Genomic DNA, 19087 nt, shown 5'->3' on the forward strand with positions numbered 1-19087 from the left:
TGTTTCACTGCCAGGCTAGGCAATATCTTAAATGCGAGGAGGGAGTGGGCCTTGCTCTCTGTTTATATACCGTGGCTTGTCCAGCTTGTGTTGGTGGAGGTGTTGTTCTCTCGATTGGGCTGTTGTTTGCTGCTTGGTTGATTGCCTGAGTTAATGGTTCCTTGATTAGGGTGTATTGTGCTGTTTGATTATCTGGTGTTAATCCTAGTGTTAATCTTTGCATATCTGGGTGTTGATTGCTGGTAAAGAGGTGTTCTGGTCTTTTGGCTTTTCCATTGTCTCTTTTGAATGGTATGTAAATGTTGTTTACCTCTATGTGTCTGCTGATGGCTGCTTTGACTGAGTGCCAAGCTTCCAGGAATTCTCTAGCATTTTTGGATTTGGCTTGGTTTAGGATGCTGTTTCCCAGTTGAAAGTATGGTTAAGCCTGTCCATGTGTTGTGAGATTAAGGAGTTTTCATTGTGTCTTTTGACAGCTAGTTGGTGTTTGTGGATGCGCTCTGCTAGTCTTCTGCCTATCTGTCCTACATAGTGACTGCTACAGTCCTTACACTGTATGTTGTAGATGACTCCTGTTTTTTCTTCTTGGGCTACTGGGTCTTTTAAGTTACTTAGGATGTTCTGAAGAGTTTTAGTTGGTTTATGTGCTATGGTGATGCCGTGTGGTTGTAACAGACTGTTGGTGGTTTCTGAGACGTTTCTGATGTATGGCAGAGTTATCTTTTTCATAGCTTCTGTTGGTTGGGTTGTAGTGGGTTGGGTGGTGAGGCACTTTTTGATAAAGTTGGGGGGGGTATCCATTTTGCTGGAAGATGTTGTATAGGTGATCTGTTTCCTTTTTCTGGTGTTCTGGGTTGCTGCAGTGCGTTAGTGCTCGTCTGATAATAATAATAATCTGATTTTGACTAAGTTTCTATTTCTTTTCTCTATTTTGTCTCTCGTAGCTTCTTGATAGCCTAATGAAGCTAAAGTTAAATATGGAAGTTTACTGTGTACCATTTTCTTGGTTTCTGACAACACTGCTGGAATGTGATTATCAATGTATTCTATGTTTTGATATTTAAGGAAGGAAAGAATAAAAAGAAAATGGTTTGTTACTATTAACCTACCTTCTACTGCTGGAGGACCCTGCACGATTTCCTGGTCCATTACTTGACACCACTGAAATAGCATTTGCAATAGCTTCAACCGCAGATAATCTTTCAGCAAATGTATTCCTTTCTGAGCGCTCTGCTTCTGAAGCATAAATGAGAACCTTGACGAAACTGGTGATTTTATTGCTAAAGCGTTTCTGACATGTATTTGTCATTTTTATAGAAATGTCCTATTTGAAATCAATATGGCATATTATAATCAAATATTTACTCAAATGCAAAACAATGAGAGGAATAAAAGTTTATTTAATAATTAAAGTTTCAAGGGGTCAGAAGGCTAAGATAATTTAAACCATAGAAGGTATATGCATGTTAAATGGTATGGCAGTCAGCAAATGATCAGCAAGGCAACTTAAGCTCTTTACTACAACATTTAATAAATGTGGATGTCAATCTCTTACCAATATAATACAGGTAGTCCTCATTTAACGACCACAATTGGGACCCAAATTTCAGTTGCTAAGAAAAGCAGTCAATAAGTGAATCTGACCCGATTTTATGACCTGTTGCGTGGCAGTCATTAAGAGAACCACAGTGGGTGTTAAGCAAACCACATGGTCATTAAGCGAATCACACCCCCAATTGATTTTGCTTGCCAGAAGCCAGCTGGGAAGGCCGAAAATGGTGATATGTGATCACAGGATGCTGCGACGGTCATAAATGCGAACCAGTTTCCAAGCGCCCAAATTGTGATCACGTGAGCGTGGGGATGCTGAGACAGACATAAGTTGGGGTTTTTTTCCAGCATGGTCGTTAAATCTGAACCACCACTAAATAAATGGTTAAGTGAGGACTACATGTAATGCATTTGAGGGACACAGTGTTCACAGGCTCAAAAGTAGCTTACAGTACATTTAAAGCAGGGCTGGGTAACTTTTGCAGCAAGTGGCTGAACTTTTTTTTTTTAAGCTTCCAAGTAACACTACCAGTATGGATGGAAACAAATATATTTGAGTCTGCTTTAGCGTGAAAATTTAAGGAATGAAATGGATGCCTGCAGCCTTGCAGAGGCATCCATTTTGTCCCTTATGTTGCCCAAATAGTAGGGGGAAAAAACTAGCTTTTTAAAATTTAGGTTTGGGGAAAGGTATTAAAGTGCAAATGGATGCTTTAAATCTCCTAGCAGCTTATGGCAGCCCTTTTGTTCATTATTTTTCCAAAAAAACCAGAAGATATAATACACTGGAAGTCAGAAGTTTTGCCACTAAATTCTGGTGATACAGTTAAGGGTCACAAACATCTCATAGGTTGCCCACCCCAGTTCAGAGAATGGACACCAAAATTAGCTTTCTTTCCCCTTTACTCAGCATCTCATTCTCAGTGACCCAGATCATACATTGTTCTAATCCATAATGTGATCAGCTTGGTTTTGGTGGTGGTCCTCGTTTAACAACCACTCATTCAGTGACCATTCAAACTTACAATGAACCAGTAGTAATTCACTGAACAAGTGGTACTTACGACCAGACCTCGTACTTACGGCCGTCACAGCATCCCACAGTCACGTGATCACAATTTGTGACCTTCCCTGCTGGCTTCCTACAAGCAAAGTCAATGGGGAAGCCAGTAGGAAGTCAGAAGTTGTGGTCAGGTGAGCTCCTCGCTTAACAACCTGTGCAGTCCTCATTTAATGATGGCAACTGGGACTGCCTGAACTGCCACCGCTAGATGGCAAAGTCACATGGTTTTTCAACTTATGACATTGCTTAACAACAGAATTTCCGGTCCCAATTAGCATCGTTAAATGAGGACTACTTGTACCAAGTTAACCCAAATATTGTTTGTAAACCATAATTTATGACCTACTGTATTGTCTGAACCTTGCCCTCACACAGAAACAGCCTTCTTCCAAGCCCAGTCTTATTTCAAAGAGAAACTGAAATCTCTGTAAATAGGCATAGTCTGTGTTCTGGGGCTATTAACAATTTTTAGATCCAAAACAGAAAAGGTGCTACGGAGTGGATATGAGTGCACACACTGCACCAGCTGGCATGTCCCTAAAAAAGCTCTGTCTTTTTCTGAGCAACAGTTGTCCTCTGTATTTCCAGGAAATTATATGCTTGAGTTAAGGAGGTGCCAAGAGCACTCCCATGTCTGCACCAAAGGACTCTGTTGCAGCCCAGAAAAAAAATGTAGCTTAAGCAGACACCAACAATTGTGGCATGCATCTCCATGCTGCTCTGAAACATATTTTTGGCTTTAAAACTGAAGTGCTGCATGTCACCGTTATTTTTGTCCACCTTTTTCTCCCTTGGTAGCCATGATGGCCATGGGTATCGTGCTTGAAGCATGTACAAAGACTCTCACAGTCACTAATTTGCCTATGTATATACAAAGCTATTTCAAAATTGATTTCTGAATTAATAGTGGACCTTCCTTTCAACAATGTGCATCAGTTTGCTGAACTCACCCTCTTCCTCTTTAGTTTCTTTATTACTGGTTGGAAAGCACACAGACACACAAGCATGCAGAATATTTCTATTTCCGTCACATCGATGGCCAAGGAATGTCTGTAGCATTTGTGGATTCTGATCCAAGACAACAGCTTGCTGGAGGTTCATAAGATACTGTCTGCAGGACTCATAATCACATCGCAGAATATGTTGCATTAAAGTCTGCTTCTGCACTCAGAAAATAGAACAGGCACATATAACCATTACCTAGTTTATGCTACTGTATGCAGTTTATTTTTTAACCATTTTGCTACTCTGAATTCCATGAAAAAGGCTAAGCCAAAAATACGATAAATAAAAACATGATCATAAAGCATTAATGTTGTATGTTATAAATTATTAAATTTTACCAGTAATGATTTCAGTCAAAAGTGCAGGATTTATAAAGTAATGTGAAAGCTGGAAAATTTTGTTGCTTTGAAATCTACCTGCCTGAAATGGTAGCAATATAACATAAAATTTAAGATCTCTGAGTCTCATGAAAAAGCTGTAGCCAAATGCTTGCTGACAAGAAAGGAGATAAAATGTGTTTTAATTTTCAGCACATTTAACATGAAACCAGAACAATCTGCAATTGCAGGACTACATTTCTGAGGATTCTAGCTCTAGCTTTATGAAGGTAACAGTTTAATATCCAAATATTTTATCACTTAAATTGCACAACTCTTCAGAAATCAACTATGTAACTTTGAAAATGAGCTTTGACTTAATCAAAGTATTTGTAGTACAGCAGCAAATCTGTATAAGTCCCAGAACTCTCACATTAAAATCACTATCTATATAATACTAAAACTCTTGTGTCTGTCTCTCAGTTTGCAACCTTCAGTTGGGCGTAACAGTGCCTCATAGGGCAACAATTTTTCATCCAAAGTACCTCAAATGGGCTTACAGAATGCATTTACAGAATGCATCCAAAATCCTATCCCAAAATTTGGCAAAGTTGTGGCTGCTTCAGCACTGCCATGCTGCCACCGTTTCAGCACTGCTGTGCTGCCATGGTCAGCCACGGTCACGTGGTCATCATTTCCCTAACAGCTTCCCACAAGTCAATGGGGAAGCCAGCAGGAAGTCTAAACTCAATTGAGATTGCCAACGCTGCCTGCCAGCTTCCCACAAGCAAAATCAGTGAGGAAGCTGACAGGAAGTTGCAAGTCGAAGGCCAACAGGCAAGAGGGAGGGAGGAAGGGAGATTTCCGATGCTCCCTGCCAGCTTCCCGCAAGGAAATTCAATGGGGAAGCCAGCAGGTAGTTGGAAGTCTCTCCCATTCCCACTGTTTTTTTGCCCACCCAGGGTTATTCTGTTTCGGTAAGGAAATATCTCTGAAACGATGACCCCATGGGTCACAGGTTGTCTAGTTTAGGAATATTTGTGAAAGACTGAATACAAATCAAGAGAGTGAATTATAAGAATAACTTTGTTCAATATATTAATTACCTCAACAGCCATTATGATGATAGCAGCTTTCTTTTTAATGGTTGAATTAGCAGGAATATTTGTTAAGGAATGTACTCCCATTCCCAGACTGCTAATAGGAGGAAGATCAAGCCAATCAGGATCTCTTATTCCACCCATGCAGTCTTTTGCCATTGGATATATAGTGCCATTTCCATCTCTAAGAATAATTGGTGATTCCTATGTGAGAAGCAGAATGTTATGCAATACAAATTCTAGTTAGTCATTGTTTCAGTTAATACTTTACAAAGAAGTTTACATTCCCCATTTGCTGGTTATTCTTCAATCTTGCTTGAACATTCTTTGTGCCATCTTGCCCTATGTTAACAACAGGACAACATGGCCTCCAGCAGTACATCATCTCTTGAAGTAAAGCCCAGCTCAACCCATCTTAGACACAACCTCTATGTCCTCAAAGCAATCACAAGCTAAGGGCAATTGTCACAGGTGTGCAAAATGTTTCATATGAAAAACGTTTTGAGATTGAAATACTCTGTTCTAGCCACTCCAGAAATGTTCCTATCTTGCAACAATCCTGTTCAAAACACTTCCAGAATGATCAGAACCACCCATTATAAACCCACGACAGCTATTTTTAGCTCAAGCCATTTCAAGTTAGAGCCTTATGTGCAGAACTCCTGGCAATAATGAACCTATTCTGGTTACTGAAAAATTATTTCCCTACCTCTGTCTTTGGGATCATTAGGAGCTATGGTGGAGAACAAAAACTGCATCCAGGAACTGAGATAACTGTCTGGGTGATTAGGCCATGCAAGGCTAGTAATCTATATCCCATTAAAAAAGTCAAATCAATCGAGATAGAAGCAGAATAGGAGGGTTATCTGCAAAGTGTTTGGAGAAAGGCATCTGGTTGACTGAAGAACTTTTATTTGTTGGCTTATACCTAGCAAGGAAAGTGGGAAAGTCTCATCTTGGAATATTTTACTTGTGGTTCTGAAGAGGTTTCAGACCTAGGGGTGGTCTTTCAATTTAATAGTGACTCTATCAACTCCAAAAAACATCTGCCCTGGAATCTCAGCTCTCAGTGCTAAGTGTATGAGAACAGATGAGGAGGAGGAGGAGGAAAGACACTCCGCCCATGCATTGGTACTATTCTTAATTATCACCCTTATACTCTGATTCCATCTAACACATTCTGAACTTGATAAGTATATTTTATGCCTTTTCTTTTCTGCCACTGCCCTGCCCTTTCATTTAGGAATGGAAAACATTTCTAAAATTCTTCCCATACCTCACTGAATAAGGCTGCAAAATAGTGGTGGTCAATCTGCAGCCTACTTGAGTGGGCAACAGGTTGAATGGGAAAAGAGAGAGGAAAACAACGAAAGCTCAGTTTTCAAAATCTGCTGTTGCTGGCTAAACTTCAATTAATATTGTCAAGAAAAGCTTAGTTTTTATGCAGCTAGTGGAATGTAGTGGAATGCAGAAAGTGGATGCATCTGGATCAGATACATTCTTTATACATCACTATACCCTCACAGAACTCTAAACTGTTAATTAAAATTATATTGTATAAATTATTAAGAACACCTTCAAGTACAGTGAAAGCTGCTCAGCTTTTTTATGAATGTTAATACTAATTGTTATTTTGTTTAATTCGTGATAGCATACACTTATTATATTTATCTGATCATTTATATGACATTCTTCCACCAAGGAAACTTGTCAGATATTAAATATTGTTAAACAAAAATCTCAGAGTGGATAACCCCATTTGTATAAAAGATTATATGCACACATTTTACTATTTCTTCCAATATCTCAAATTTGATGGCAGGGATGATAGGAACGGATCATTCCTATTTTGTGCAGGGATTGAATATTCACCACTGGAATACTTCCAAATGTCACAGAAGGGGAGGGGACCTTTCCAACATTTTCTTCCCCTCAACCATTAAACCATTAGACAGTCCCTTTCTATAGTACTAGCTCTGTGTTACTTTCTTTCCTTTCCCATTCCTTGTACCCCGTATACAGAGAAAGATTATGCACACACTGCGTACGGATCAATACTGACAGCTCTCCTATAAAGACATACTTAAAATACCTCAAGTCTGCATTAAAGCCCATTTTTAAATATTTAAAATGAAAAACAAACAAACCTGTCCAGCAGTGAAAATAGCAACACTTCTCTCGTTCTGCCCAAGGAAAGCAAGGCTGCTAGTGGGAAAATTATTTTCCTGTTCTGCTTTTCCAGTTGCTAGATCAAAGATGCAGTATCTAACCCAATTTCCAGTCTTGAGGACAGCATGGACTCCTAAAAAGTGAAAAAGAACATTGCTAATATTTTTAAAAATATTAACCCAAACTTCTAAGTATATATTTATTGATTAAATACAGTTGAGTAAAGTTTAACATATACTACCCTATAAATAAGCAGAGAAACTGAGGAAGAAAGAAGTTCACACTTACCTTTCGAATCTACATTAACTGCCAGAATTTCTGTTTTTTCAGGAATACATAGTTTTTTAGGAGTTCTCTGAAAACAATCTGGAACTTTTGGTGTCCCACCAGTTTTTACAACCTGTAAAAAACAGGAATGTTCTGTAACTCTAATTTAGTTAACTTACTGTATCTAATCATTCTTCTCTTTAAGAATGTAAAATTTACTAGAAAGAACTAGAGGTTCTTCTGCAGTACCAGCCAAGCTAATGCATCTTGCATGGTGACAAATAGGGCATCATGATGCTGAAAACCAAGTCCTCCCCTCCATTCTTTGTCCCCAGCATTTACCCAACAAAATGGGGATTCCTTGAAGCTGTTCTGGCTAAAATATAAACTAATTTATCATTCACCATTAGATATCTTTTTAATGTAAGCTAACAAATGTCCATAATTGTATCCTACAGTTATTAACTAAAAGACAAACTATATTTTGCTTATTCTGAATTTACTGCAATTTCACAAATGGTCCTAGGTTTTTGTTTAAAGAAATACACTTTGAGTAATTCTAAAATCTTATTTATATCACATTTAGCTGTTTTTTTAAATAATCAGGGTTTATGAAGTATAAGGGTTCACATTATCTTCTTAAATTCTCCAGTTCCTCATATTATCTGCTCATTTTTCTATCTTCTACAGCTGACATCCTTTTTTAAGATGTTTAGCAGATGCATATATGAATTGTAACTTGTAGTCCTTAGCAGCAAACTGCTAACCATTCAAACTGTCATGCTTTGTCATTAATACACATACTTGTAGTTCATCTATTCGGAGCAATCGGCAATCTTGAAGAAGAGAAGAGGGATCAGGATCCAAACCAGTGCTGCTTGCACAATTTGCATTAGTAGATGTCCCTGGAAATTTTACAGCAACATAAGCACCATCCACTTTTAGTACCTAGAACAAAGTACATATAGCATAGAAGTAAATGAAAGACAAGATGAAGTTGAGAACCTAAGTTTTAAAATGTACTACATTTTTTCAAAATTTCAAGAAACATTTTAGTTAAAAAAAACCTTGATTCAGTGCCTTCAGTGTCAGAGGTGCTGCCTACCTTATTTTTAGGACATTACTGAAGATCCCAGACACAGTTCCGCCACCCTAAGTGCACCACAATACTGTAATACACATATTTTTTGGCTAAAGAGCATTCACTCAAGATACCAACATGGCACAGTGGTATAATAATAATCTACATTTTCTGAAGAGGCCCAAGTTCAGCTTACAACAAATCTTCCAGCCTCACTAGAAGCTTCTATTCTCCCAGGACTGCTCTCGGGCACCATTTCAGTGTTTTATCAGAACAGAATGAAAAATCTAACATCTTACTTCACACAAATCTTTCTTCTTAATTTGTAACATAGCATCTCCTGCATATTATCCAATATATCACTTACCGAATACTAAAGTATTTCGAAAGTTGATACGTGGTTGCCTAGAAGCTGTATTTTGAATTTATTTTATTTGTATGCTGCCTTTAAAGAAGCATCAAATTGGAAAGTGTTCCCCAAACCCAACACATTAAAACCTGCTAACTAAACCTAACTAAAACCATTTTGTCAGGGTGAAAATAATATATGCCCAGAATGCATCAGCAATTTTGAAGTGATATATTCTAATCAAGTGGCTTATGGTAGCTAAATCATTTATTATCTCAGTCTTCATATGAGGATGTCCATTCAAAACTAACCAAGAGCTCTAGTTTAGCAGAGTAACTTGAGAAAACAACAACATTCATCTATTTGAGACAATATCCTGCAGCAGAGAGGCAGTTTGTAATGTATCTTGCTTTGATTAAGACCATACAAAGCAGGCAGCATCTAGTTCAAAATCATTTGTACAAATTAATCTGTTTCAGAATGAAGTAACTACTATGACAAGTTTTGATGTAATTAAAAAAAATAGGAAATCAGTATACAAAAGGAGATAAAAAATGGAATTGTTTCATACAAACCTTCCCAACAGGAACATTTTTAACATCTTCCACAAATACAACTTCTCTAAGAGACCACTGTTCCTCATTCACCTTCTCTTCTTCCTTAGGAGCTGGTGTAGATCTTCGCCGTTCTTAGATAAGCACAAAGAATTTTAAAAAATTTAAATGGGGTTGACTGTAGAAAATCTGCACAGAGCTGCAATATAACTTTCTCATTAAAATGCTTTCATCTATTAAATTAATATTTTATTAATCTCAGACTGAATCTGTTCTTAATAGGATGGCTGCATTTGGACATAATGATAAATCAGGACTGAGAATTCTGGCTTATTGTTTACAAGAGACACAGAACTGGCCCTTGACATTCACAGCAGTTCCATTTCAGGTTAACAACCAAAGATAAGGAACACAGATGAAAAAAAAAAAGTACTTTATACATGTGTTAAAGCCCACACACCATTTTGCACATGTGTGAAATACCTCCCCCCTCCAAAGTCCTCCAAGTGGAATCACATGCCAACAACACTTTATTGAAGGTAAGAGGTCTCTTCTATATTTACCAACCTCAGATCTGCAAAATCACTGGTAACGGAACAACAGGCAAAAAGGGCCATTTGTATATGTAGGTGTTTACTCAACTGCCACTGCTCAAATCTTCCCACCAGTGGCAACAACTGAAGTAATCAGAAACAACTGAAGAACAAAAGCTTCCTTTATAGCTAAACGGGTCTGACACTATCCTAATATTCTACAAGTCTGAACTGGAGTTCACACTGCTGGGGTGGATTAGCCAGTGTCAAGACTGAAATGTAACAGGAAATGTTTACTTGTTAGTTTCCGTCACATTAGCAACTCCCTCTGCAATTGGACTATGTGCGACCTATAAGCAACAGGCAGAATTAAGAGCAATTTCATCTTGATATTATATTCAAACATGGTCAATATAATGAAGTAAATATGAAAACATCTGTGATTAAAAGGAATTTAAAAAAAGATAAATTGATTGAAAATGTCATTTTTTACATGATGGCACTAAGATTTTGAGTACTCAGAAGCTAATAATAGATAAATTACTACAACTGGAAAATTAGTGACAATGCAATACTCAACTATCTTTCCATACAACTTACTATATGGCATTGATGCACTGCTTGCTATTGAAGATGCATCACTACAGGTAGAGGCTGGAGAAGGTGGTGGGCCCATTTCAGTTTTCACTGGTTCCTGCTTACTTTCAGGCCTAAGATTTCAAGAAAGAAGTAATGCATGTAGTTTGAGTCACTCAGGCTTAGAATTCATATTTTTATTCTGGAATTGCCATTTCATTGTTTCTTACCCCATTTATGCTGTTTTTAATTTTGTTAATTTATATTTAAGCTGCTTTCAAGTTAATTTATTACAAGAAACCTCTCTCTCTTATGGGACAGCACACAAAAGTCATCAATAAGTAAGTCTGCTTTCTCACAAACGCATATAAAGATTGGTGAATACTTCAGATATAGCTACTCATTTTCTGGTATCTTTAGGTAAACAGGCATTTTTAATATAAACTTATTTTTAAAAACTGCTTAAAATGTACTCTTCCAATTAAAAGTATTGTCCTTAGTGTAAATTGGAACTAAATAAACACTCAAAAACCCTGAAAATTATGCATTATTCAAGGCTGCCTACCTAATGCCTTCTCTCCATTATTTGCTATAGTCTTCAGAAAAATATTTAACAGTTTAAATTTATAGTTCTATATTACAATCAAACAGAATTCCATGTAGGTCAAAAATGTTAGAAGGTTAAGATACATAATTCAGTGCTTCTTAAAGATTTTTTTTTACCTGTGACCAACTGTATTAAACAAGTTCTTCACAATATTTTAGACCACTTACTTTGCCTCTGTAGTTTTATTAGCTTTCTCCATGTTCTTTAAACTCTCTGGTGACCGGAGCTGAAATCTACAGCTATCATTCATATTCCAAACAGATTCCATTAAAACACCAACTTTAGGAATTCCAGCACTAATTGAAAAGGCCACTGCACCAGCATGATAGAGGGGATTATTCCTCAAACAAACCTGAAATAAAAAAGAGATAATGAACTATTTATAGTAAATGAAACATCAAAAATCAGAAGGAAAACCAGTCTATTTTATAAATAAAACAACTGTCATGTTCACCGTTTCAATGTGCTTGGTACATCGTAACGCTTCGCATGTCATTTGCCTGATACGTGTTTGCTCTCGGGAGAGGGGAAGATTCCTCATCAGGGAGTTGTTATCTGTTGGCCGCTGGATTGGAATGTGTTTGGGTTATCTCATGTGTTCAAGGTTGCTTTCCCAGGATGTGTGGAAAACGGTTACCAGCACCTGGGAGGGGGGTGGTTGCTATGGCTGGTAGGGGGGAGGGATCACGTTTGGAGCCGAGGGTTTTTAGTTTGTATTTGGCGCGCTTTTAGTCATTCTCAGCTTTCTCTGTATCTGCCATAATTTCCCTAATAAATCAGATTTCATTTAAGTAACCTCTTGTGAGTCTTGAGTGTTTGGGATAGGCAACCATTACAACAACCCTGATACTGAAATACACATGAATGTGTAAGGTGCAAAATACCCAGAACGCAGTTTCCTAACAGCAAGACCATCAGCATGCTTAAAACCATGGCTAAAATGCTGATAAAGAAGGAAAGAAAGGTGGGGAGACAAATATAATTTTAACCAGGCACAATGCATACTATGGATATCTGAAATTCTGTCAGTTCAGAAAACAGGTGCTCCAACTTAAGAATTCCATCTTGTGGTATTTGAGCAGCTCACCAATAGTTCAATTTATTCAACATTTATTTTTTTAAAATCAAAATAAGCTTGTACACACCTGAGTACCAACAGTGATATTTGGCATTGAAGATATACCAGCACTAGACTTGGGCTTTTTATTTTTGGCTCTAGCCTTTTCCAGCATCTTCTTCCTTTGACTAAAAGGAACTACACCCCTAGGAAGAAAAATACTAACGTTAATATGAAATGGATGGCATACAAAGTAAGAAATTAGTAAGTAACTAAACAAAAGCAGAGACAATAAATGATAATAAATCATAGCCAATAAAACAGTTTTAAGATTTGAGAAGGTAAGATCATGGTAGGCAGTTCCTAGAATTGTGATTCTCACTTACAGTTAACTGTTCTTGTTGAGTCAAGAATATGCATTGTGAAACATATGGAAAATATGTCAGTGGAGGCCAATATCAGAAAACTAGTCATGCAGAGTACCATTTCACGTACAAAAAGAAGGCAGACAGAACGTTTTCCTGCCAGTTTCATCCACCAATCTCCTTAGTGTGCACAGCCAAGGACTCACTTATGATGTGGGTACATAAGTTCTAGTCTCCAAAATGGAGATCTATTACTGCACCAAATCTCTACTCCAAATGCAAGACCCTTCAAAATAAACATTAGCCGTAATATTCTGGAAAGCTTCTAAACCCAGAATGCAAAGGATTGTATAAATATACATGCTCATTCTGAACAATGGTTTAAACTGTTTGTAAAAAGGCCTAAGAAAAGACAATATGGTTATTCAAAATGCTTAGAGGAACTTTTAAAAAAAAGATATTTATAAGAAATGGAAAGGCAAAAGATGAGTAAAAATGGACTATCAAAATTTATGGATGTCATAAAAGCAAAAGATAATGTCAGAAAGGAAGCTGAGACTGGCAAGGAATACTAAGAATATTAAATAAGGAGCATATTTCAAATAAAAAGAAAACTGTAAATCTAACACTCAGTAAGGATGGAAAAGTCTTAATGCTCAATGCCTATTTTATCTTCAACCTCTCCTAAAAGGGAAAGAAAATAAAATCTCATGGCAAAATGCACGACTGAGAAAGGGATCAATACTACAAATAAAGTGAAATGGAATTGTGTGCTGATCTCCAAAAGGAAGGATAAGGGAAAAAATTAAGGAAACTACAAAATAGATTGATATGAGAACATGATATGGATCTTAGGTTTGAAGTTGAGTTAGAATATGACTACCCACAAATTTTTTTTTAAAAGCCTAATGTAATTTTAGGCAGCATTAGCAGAACCACTGTTTCCCAGTAATATTTCTTCTTTATTCTGCATAAATCAGACCTGACTTTCCACTACTATGTTGCATTCTCAGCAGTGCAATTTAAGAAGCCTGCAGACAATCTGGTAAAGGTTTAAAAGTAAATAACAAAGACCATCAGATATATGGAAAATAAATTCTATGAGAGAGAAGGAACTGTGTGTTCTAAACCTATCCATTTACTGTTCAAATGGAGAGACACTGCACTGCCCTGCAAAGTTTTCCCAGGTGCAATTGAAGGTGCTGGTCATTATCTGTAAAGCCCTGAAGGGCACAGGGCCAGGTTATCTGTAGGATTCTCTCTCCCTGAGGATATCTGCCCGTTCCATCAGATCTGATAAGGTGGACAAATCCCTTCCCTTAAATACTGTCATCTAGCAGGATCTAGGAAGTAGTAGCCCCTGCCCTATGGAACACCCTGCTCATGGGATCCAGCAGACCGGTCTTCCAGTCTTCTGGAAGGCTTTAATCACAAAAGCATCCTCTCTCTCTCTCTCAAGACAGCCTTTATTCTCAAGCAATATGATCCATATGAATAAGCCAAAGACAATTAATTAAGAAAAATAAAATCCAATTCTATTAAAATAAATGGGGAAGTAGGGTCATTTTGAATTGGGCAGCCTTACAAATTAAATAAATTAGATTAAATTAAATTATTGACCTGAACAAGTTTTTGGCACCTTTTTAAATCACACTTTCATGTACTGATTTTCAAACAAAAAACCTCTTCAAACATAAATGCATAAGCTGATGAGGAGGGTTTTTTTGTTCTTTGAAAAAATATATATATTTAGAGCTTTGAACTGAAATATGCACTTACCACCAATATAAATTATTCTCCAACTGAGCACAGGTATAAAGGGCACAACAGTGCAGTGAAACTATTCGTTCTCCTTGAAGTTCTGAGTAGGTCTGTGCAGTATGTTCTAATTTAGATGCTACAGAACTCAAAGTTTCATCTACCCAGGTAGCCACCTAAAAGGGAAAAGGTATTTAGTGATCAGATAGTTTCATTTCAGAATCTTATTTTAGCCAACCATTACTAATAATTCTTTATACACAACATGAATAAACTGTTACCACTCAAGTCCAAATTCGAAGCTTGAGATGAAATTTAAAAAAAAAAAAATTTAAGCTTTTTTTTCTAACTAATTTTAAGATGCAAGGTCAAGACAGAGATTGGGCCATATTCAAGGCAGAAAAAGCCCAATTTCATTATTTATTAACTTTCTGTAGCTGCTTTTCCCCCTCCTTTCCTTTTAAGAAACCTTCTCTAATTTTATTTAACTATTTCTATGCCAATTACACAACTCTGGATAACTGACAATCAAAACCCATAAAACATATACTTGCAATAAAGGGATAAAATCAATATATTAATTTAAAGATTAGTAATTTTATTAAAAATTACAACTATGATAAAAAAACTAATAGTAAAAAAGAAAAAAGAAAAAAATAGAAGGTGCAGAAAAGAAAAAGAAAACAGAAAAGAAAGAAAAATAAGAATATATGAATGGTTGATGGGCAGCCATATAAATCTTTTAAATAAAATAATAAAAAAATAAACTGAGCCCTTAACCATTTTCTACAAAACCTTCCACTGAAAAAGAAAATTAGAGGTGGGCTGAAAGTTGCCCAAATTTGCCAAATTCAGAGATGTCCCCTTCAAGAGGAGTTGTACCACATCTCTTTCAAGGCAGATAGCACCACCCCCTCTCTTAAAGAAGCATTCACAACCTCCCTAATCTAGCGCGCTCTCTCCCCCCACCCCCTGCAATGAAGATGTTGCCTAGTCTGGCAATGAAGTGTCTGCAAGAAAAAAACAAGGCTCAGACAGCACCAAGGACTCCACAGCTCTCAGTCTTCTCAGTAGCAGACTGAATAAGGTAGGAAGGGATCTGCCTACTCATGGCAAAGCTTATGCTGCTGAGAACTTTGTCCACTTTCTCAAAATCCAATGGGTCAAAAGAAGTGGTGGGACATCACTTCAGTCAGCTTATTAACTCTGCATAGGAGACATCAAGCTCTGAGAAAATATGAGCAATTTTATCTTTGAAATACTTCCCAAAAATGACACTAAACCTGCAATGAGGTCTTCCTGACTCCCTATTGCCAAAAGTGAGTATGTCACCCTGAACAGGGATTCTGGCCATCAGAAGCACAATAAGGGCACAAAATAACACATTTTTCACCACCCTTATCACTACAATGTAGGCTCAGACATGGGCTCATATGCATGATCAGTCTAGTTCACTGCTCACTTTTCATCACTGTCACTCTTTCTGCTGCGTGTTTGTTAAAAAAAAAATCTTTCAAGTTAGTAACTAGTTTCAGATCTATCGTATATTCTTACTGGGACATCCTAGCCCCTGTTTTTGCAAAGAGATTTTGAGAATCACTGGTAGATCAGGTTTATGAATAAAAATATGAAATAAAAGTGTGCTATCTACAATATGTTAAGGAACTTAAAATCTCTGCAAAAATTCCTTGAAACCATGCTTCAGTTTTTTTTCCATAGGATGTCAGGGGGAAAAAAAAGATCATTCTCAAATGTTTCATACCTTATTGTTTTCAGTGGCAACAGTTGCTCTAATGCTATTTGCAGAAAGGAGAACTATCTTCTCATTGGTCAATCCCAATGATCCTGCACGCGGATGATGTATTGATGGATTCTTTGGAAACAAAACAAATGAGACAGTATGGTATAAACTTGTCAATGAAATATCCGCCATAATGATGGAAGGAACAGAATACTACTTTCCTGCCAAGTCTCAACTGAAAAGCAGGCTTTGTCCCATCCCAATTTTATCTTCAAGAACAGCAGTATATTTTTTTTGCCATGAAAGTGATTTTTTTTCTATTCAAGTAAGACAGAGAATTACAAGTCAGAAAAAGCCAAGCAACATAGCAGAGAGTAAAAACCCGTTGCTATGACTGGTCCTGTCTAGCTATGGTGGATGCCAAGTCATGCTGCTGCTGTGGAGAGGGAAGAAAGATACACCATTACAAAACGTAGCTGAGGCACATCAGTCTTGGTTAATTCTCCTAGCCACTGCACCATCAGCTAAAGTTAAGAATGTACTAAGGAAAAGTAAACTCACAGCAAATCCCCAAAACCAGGCTCAGAAAACAAACTACTCGGCTTATTGCACCACACTGGCCAGATTGTATTTATTTATTTTTATTTATTATTAAATTTATACACCATCCATCTCACTATAAAAGCAACTCTGGGAGGCTTACAAATAGAAAATGATAAAAACCATTATAAAAATACAAGAAATACAAGAAGGTAAAGGAGAAAAACTAAAAGGCAGAGAAAGTATCTTCAAACCACCAACCACCCCCAGCACTGCCTACCACACTTGGATCCCCAAGCTAGATTGTGGTCATACTCTGATGTAATCACAGCACATTGGTTTTTATTAAATATATTTAAGATTGCATTAAATAGAATTGTTAGCCAAGAAAATAAACAAATGGATCATTGAACAAATCACTCAAGGCACAAATGACCAGACTCAAATTACTATCCTAGGGATATATTATGCACAGACCTAGCTCTCGGGAGAAGTCTATAATGCTGGAAAAGGTGGAAGGAAAGAGAAGGGGAGGACGACCAACAGCAGGTGGATCAACTGAATTACAGTGGCAAGGGGTGCACCACTGGAACACCTGAAATGCCAGGTTGGGGACAGATCATCATGGAGGAAATCAATCTTATGTGATCACTAAGAGTCGACACCAACTTGATGGCAGATAATCAATCAGTCAATCAATCAAATATAAGTGTACACACCTGTGTATTTCTGTATGGTTCAGATTCACTCCACTTCCACTGATAGAGCTCCCCTTTACTGCTCACTGCCACCAACTCAGAATACAGAGCACCAATAGAAATAAATTTCATTCCGTCCTATAAAATCAAGTAAGTTTAAATGTTCAACATTATAGTCATCATACGTTTTAATGCACTATTAATTCATTACAGCATGGATTCTCAAACTTGGCAGAACTGCAACCACCTAAAATGATACATGAAACTGTGTGACACCTCTGCCACAATAAATAAAACTAATGATTTCACTGGGATTATCTGGACAAGAATAAATATACTACTTACTTTTAATGGTTATGTTTTAATGTACATATCACAGGGATTCTCAGACTTTGTGGCACCACAAGGGTTATCTGTGAGCTTGGCAAAACAAAATGCAAGTTTTTGACAGTGCTCTCACTTTGTCCGCAAAAGTCTGTTTGGTATTTTTAATTATTGATTTGGTTCTCCTAAGTTGTGACCCCTCAAAATGTCCTAATCAATAGATTGAGAACCCCCACATTAACAAGAAAAAACTGCTGCTCATTTTTAACAGTCCTAATGAACTATCCACTAAATTCATATAAAAGAAATTACTTGTTGTTGGTATTATTATATTAAATTTTTATACCACCCAACTCCAGGCAGTTGTTCAATCACTATGCTCTGCATTCACATTTCTGCTTCCTAACTTAACTGAATTTCTGTTCAAAATTAAGACATTTAAAACAAGCTCATCAGTTGAAAGTTTATGACAAAATAGATAGGCAATTTGCTATGACAAGGTACTGGTCTTCCCTCCTTTAGGTTTCACAATTAATCCAGGAAGTCCTTAATTAATTATAGCTTTACATTTCATCCAAACCAGGAATCTATTATTGCTGGATTCAGAACCACCTAGGACCTTATACAATTTTCAAATTGTGGTTTCAGATACTGGCTTCTTCCAAACTATAGCTTCTGGGTTTGAACAAAATATGTTTAACTAAAAAGTGTTTAATGTAACTATAACAAATTGAAAGGGAAAAAAGGAAGGGACTGATGCAGGAGTCCCTGGCTTATTTGTATTTTGACTTATTAATTCGAAATACCAACTGTTAATATTTTTTCTACTACAGATTAAGGTTGCTATGGTAACTAATCATTTGGGTGAAGAGGTTGAATTTAATTGTCCCCTTTTCACGTGTTAATGGTTGCATTGCCTAAAGGGAGGAACTTGCCTAAACTTGTTTTAGTTTCAGTTTCCCTTCTGTGTAGGCTTGCAGAGAATATGCGGCTGAGAGAAATCTCTCCTCTCAGCAAACAGCCTTTAAATATGTTTGCTTTCTGTAAAAAAAAATATTTTTATAGAAATGCCTGGTGTGTGACTTTTCTGATCTCTCCTGGGCCAAAGGCTTTCTAGCACTCTGCCAACACCAACTACTGAACCATTACCTTCTTTTGATATTTCAGATTAACCTACCCTATCCTTCCTTTTTTGAACTGTTAAAGAATCCAGCATTTCCTACCATGAACATTAATTACACTGAGATCTGCACCATCAAAAGAAAATGTAGTAGTATTTTTAAAATTTACAGCCACAATATTATAGTTCATGGTGATAGTGTACTTACAATCTAAAGACACAGGGTTTATGCTAATAGTAAACTATTATACAAAAAGGAAAGACAGCAAAAACTAACAAGAATACATTTGAACAAAGAAGTTACCATACTTT

The 19087-nt window shown here is 36.9% G+C and overlaps 1 protein-coding gene across 1 annotated transcript in view; it reads right to left on the reverse strand.

The window, feature by feature from the left end:
- Positions 1 to 19087, reverse strand: part of UBR5 (ubiquitin protein ligase E3 component n-recognin 5) — a 94621-nt gene that overhangs the window by 43659 nt on the left and 31875 nt on the right. Inside the window, exons 10-22 of the mRNA XM_063299562.1 lie at positions 17353 to 17469; positions 16115 to 16225; positions 14374 to 14528; positions 12318 to 12435; positions 11340 to 11524; positions 10590 to 10699; positions 9478 to 9590; positions 8277 to 8420; positions 7494 to 7605; positions 7184 to 7338; positions 5043 to 5240; positions 3565 to 3775; positions 1110 to 1236 (exon numbers count right to left, since the gene is read on the reverse strand). Of these exons, the coding sequence (XP_063155632.1) occupies positions 1110 to 1236; positions 3565 to 3775; positions 5043 to 5240; positions 7184 to 7338; positions 7494 to 7605; positions 8277 to 8420; positions 9478 to 9590; positions 10590 to 10699; positions 11340 to 11524; positions 12318 to 12435; positions 14374 to 14528; positions 16115 to 16225; positions 17353 to 17469 (1856 nt within the window). The remainder of the gene's footprint in view (positions 1 to 1109; positions 1237 to 3564; positions 3776 to 5042; positions 5241 to 7183; positions 7339 to 7493; positions 7606 to 8276; positions 8421 to 9477; positions 9591 to 10589; positions 10700 to 11339; positions 11525 to 12317; positions 12436 to 14373; positions 14529 to 16114; positions 16226 to 17352; positions 17470 to 19087) is intronic.

This window comes from Candoia aspera, chromosome 3, assembly GCF_035149785.1.
Source record: "Candoia aspera isolate rCanAsp1 chromosome 3, rCanAsp1.hap2, whole genome shotgun sequence".
NCBI lineage: Eukaryota > Metazoa > Chordata > Lepidosauria > Squamata > Boidae > Candoia > Candoia aspera.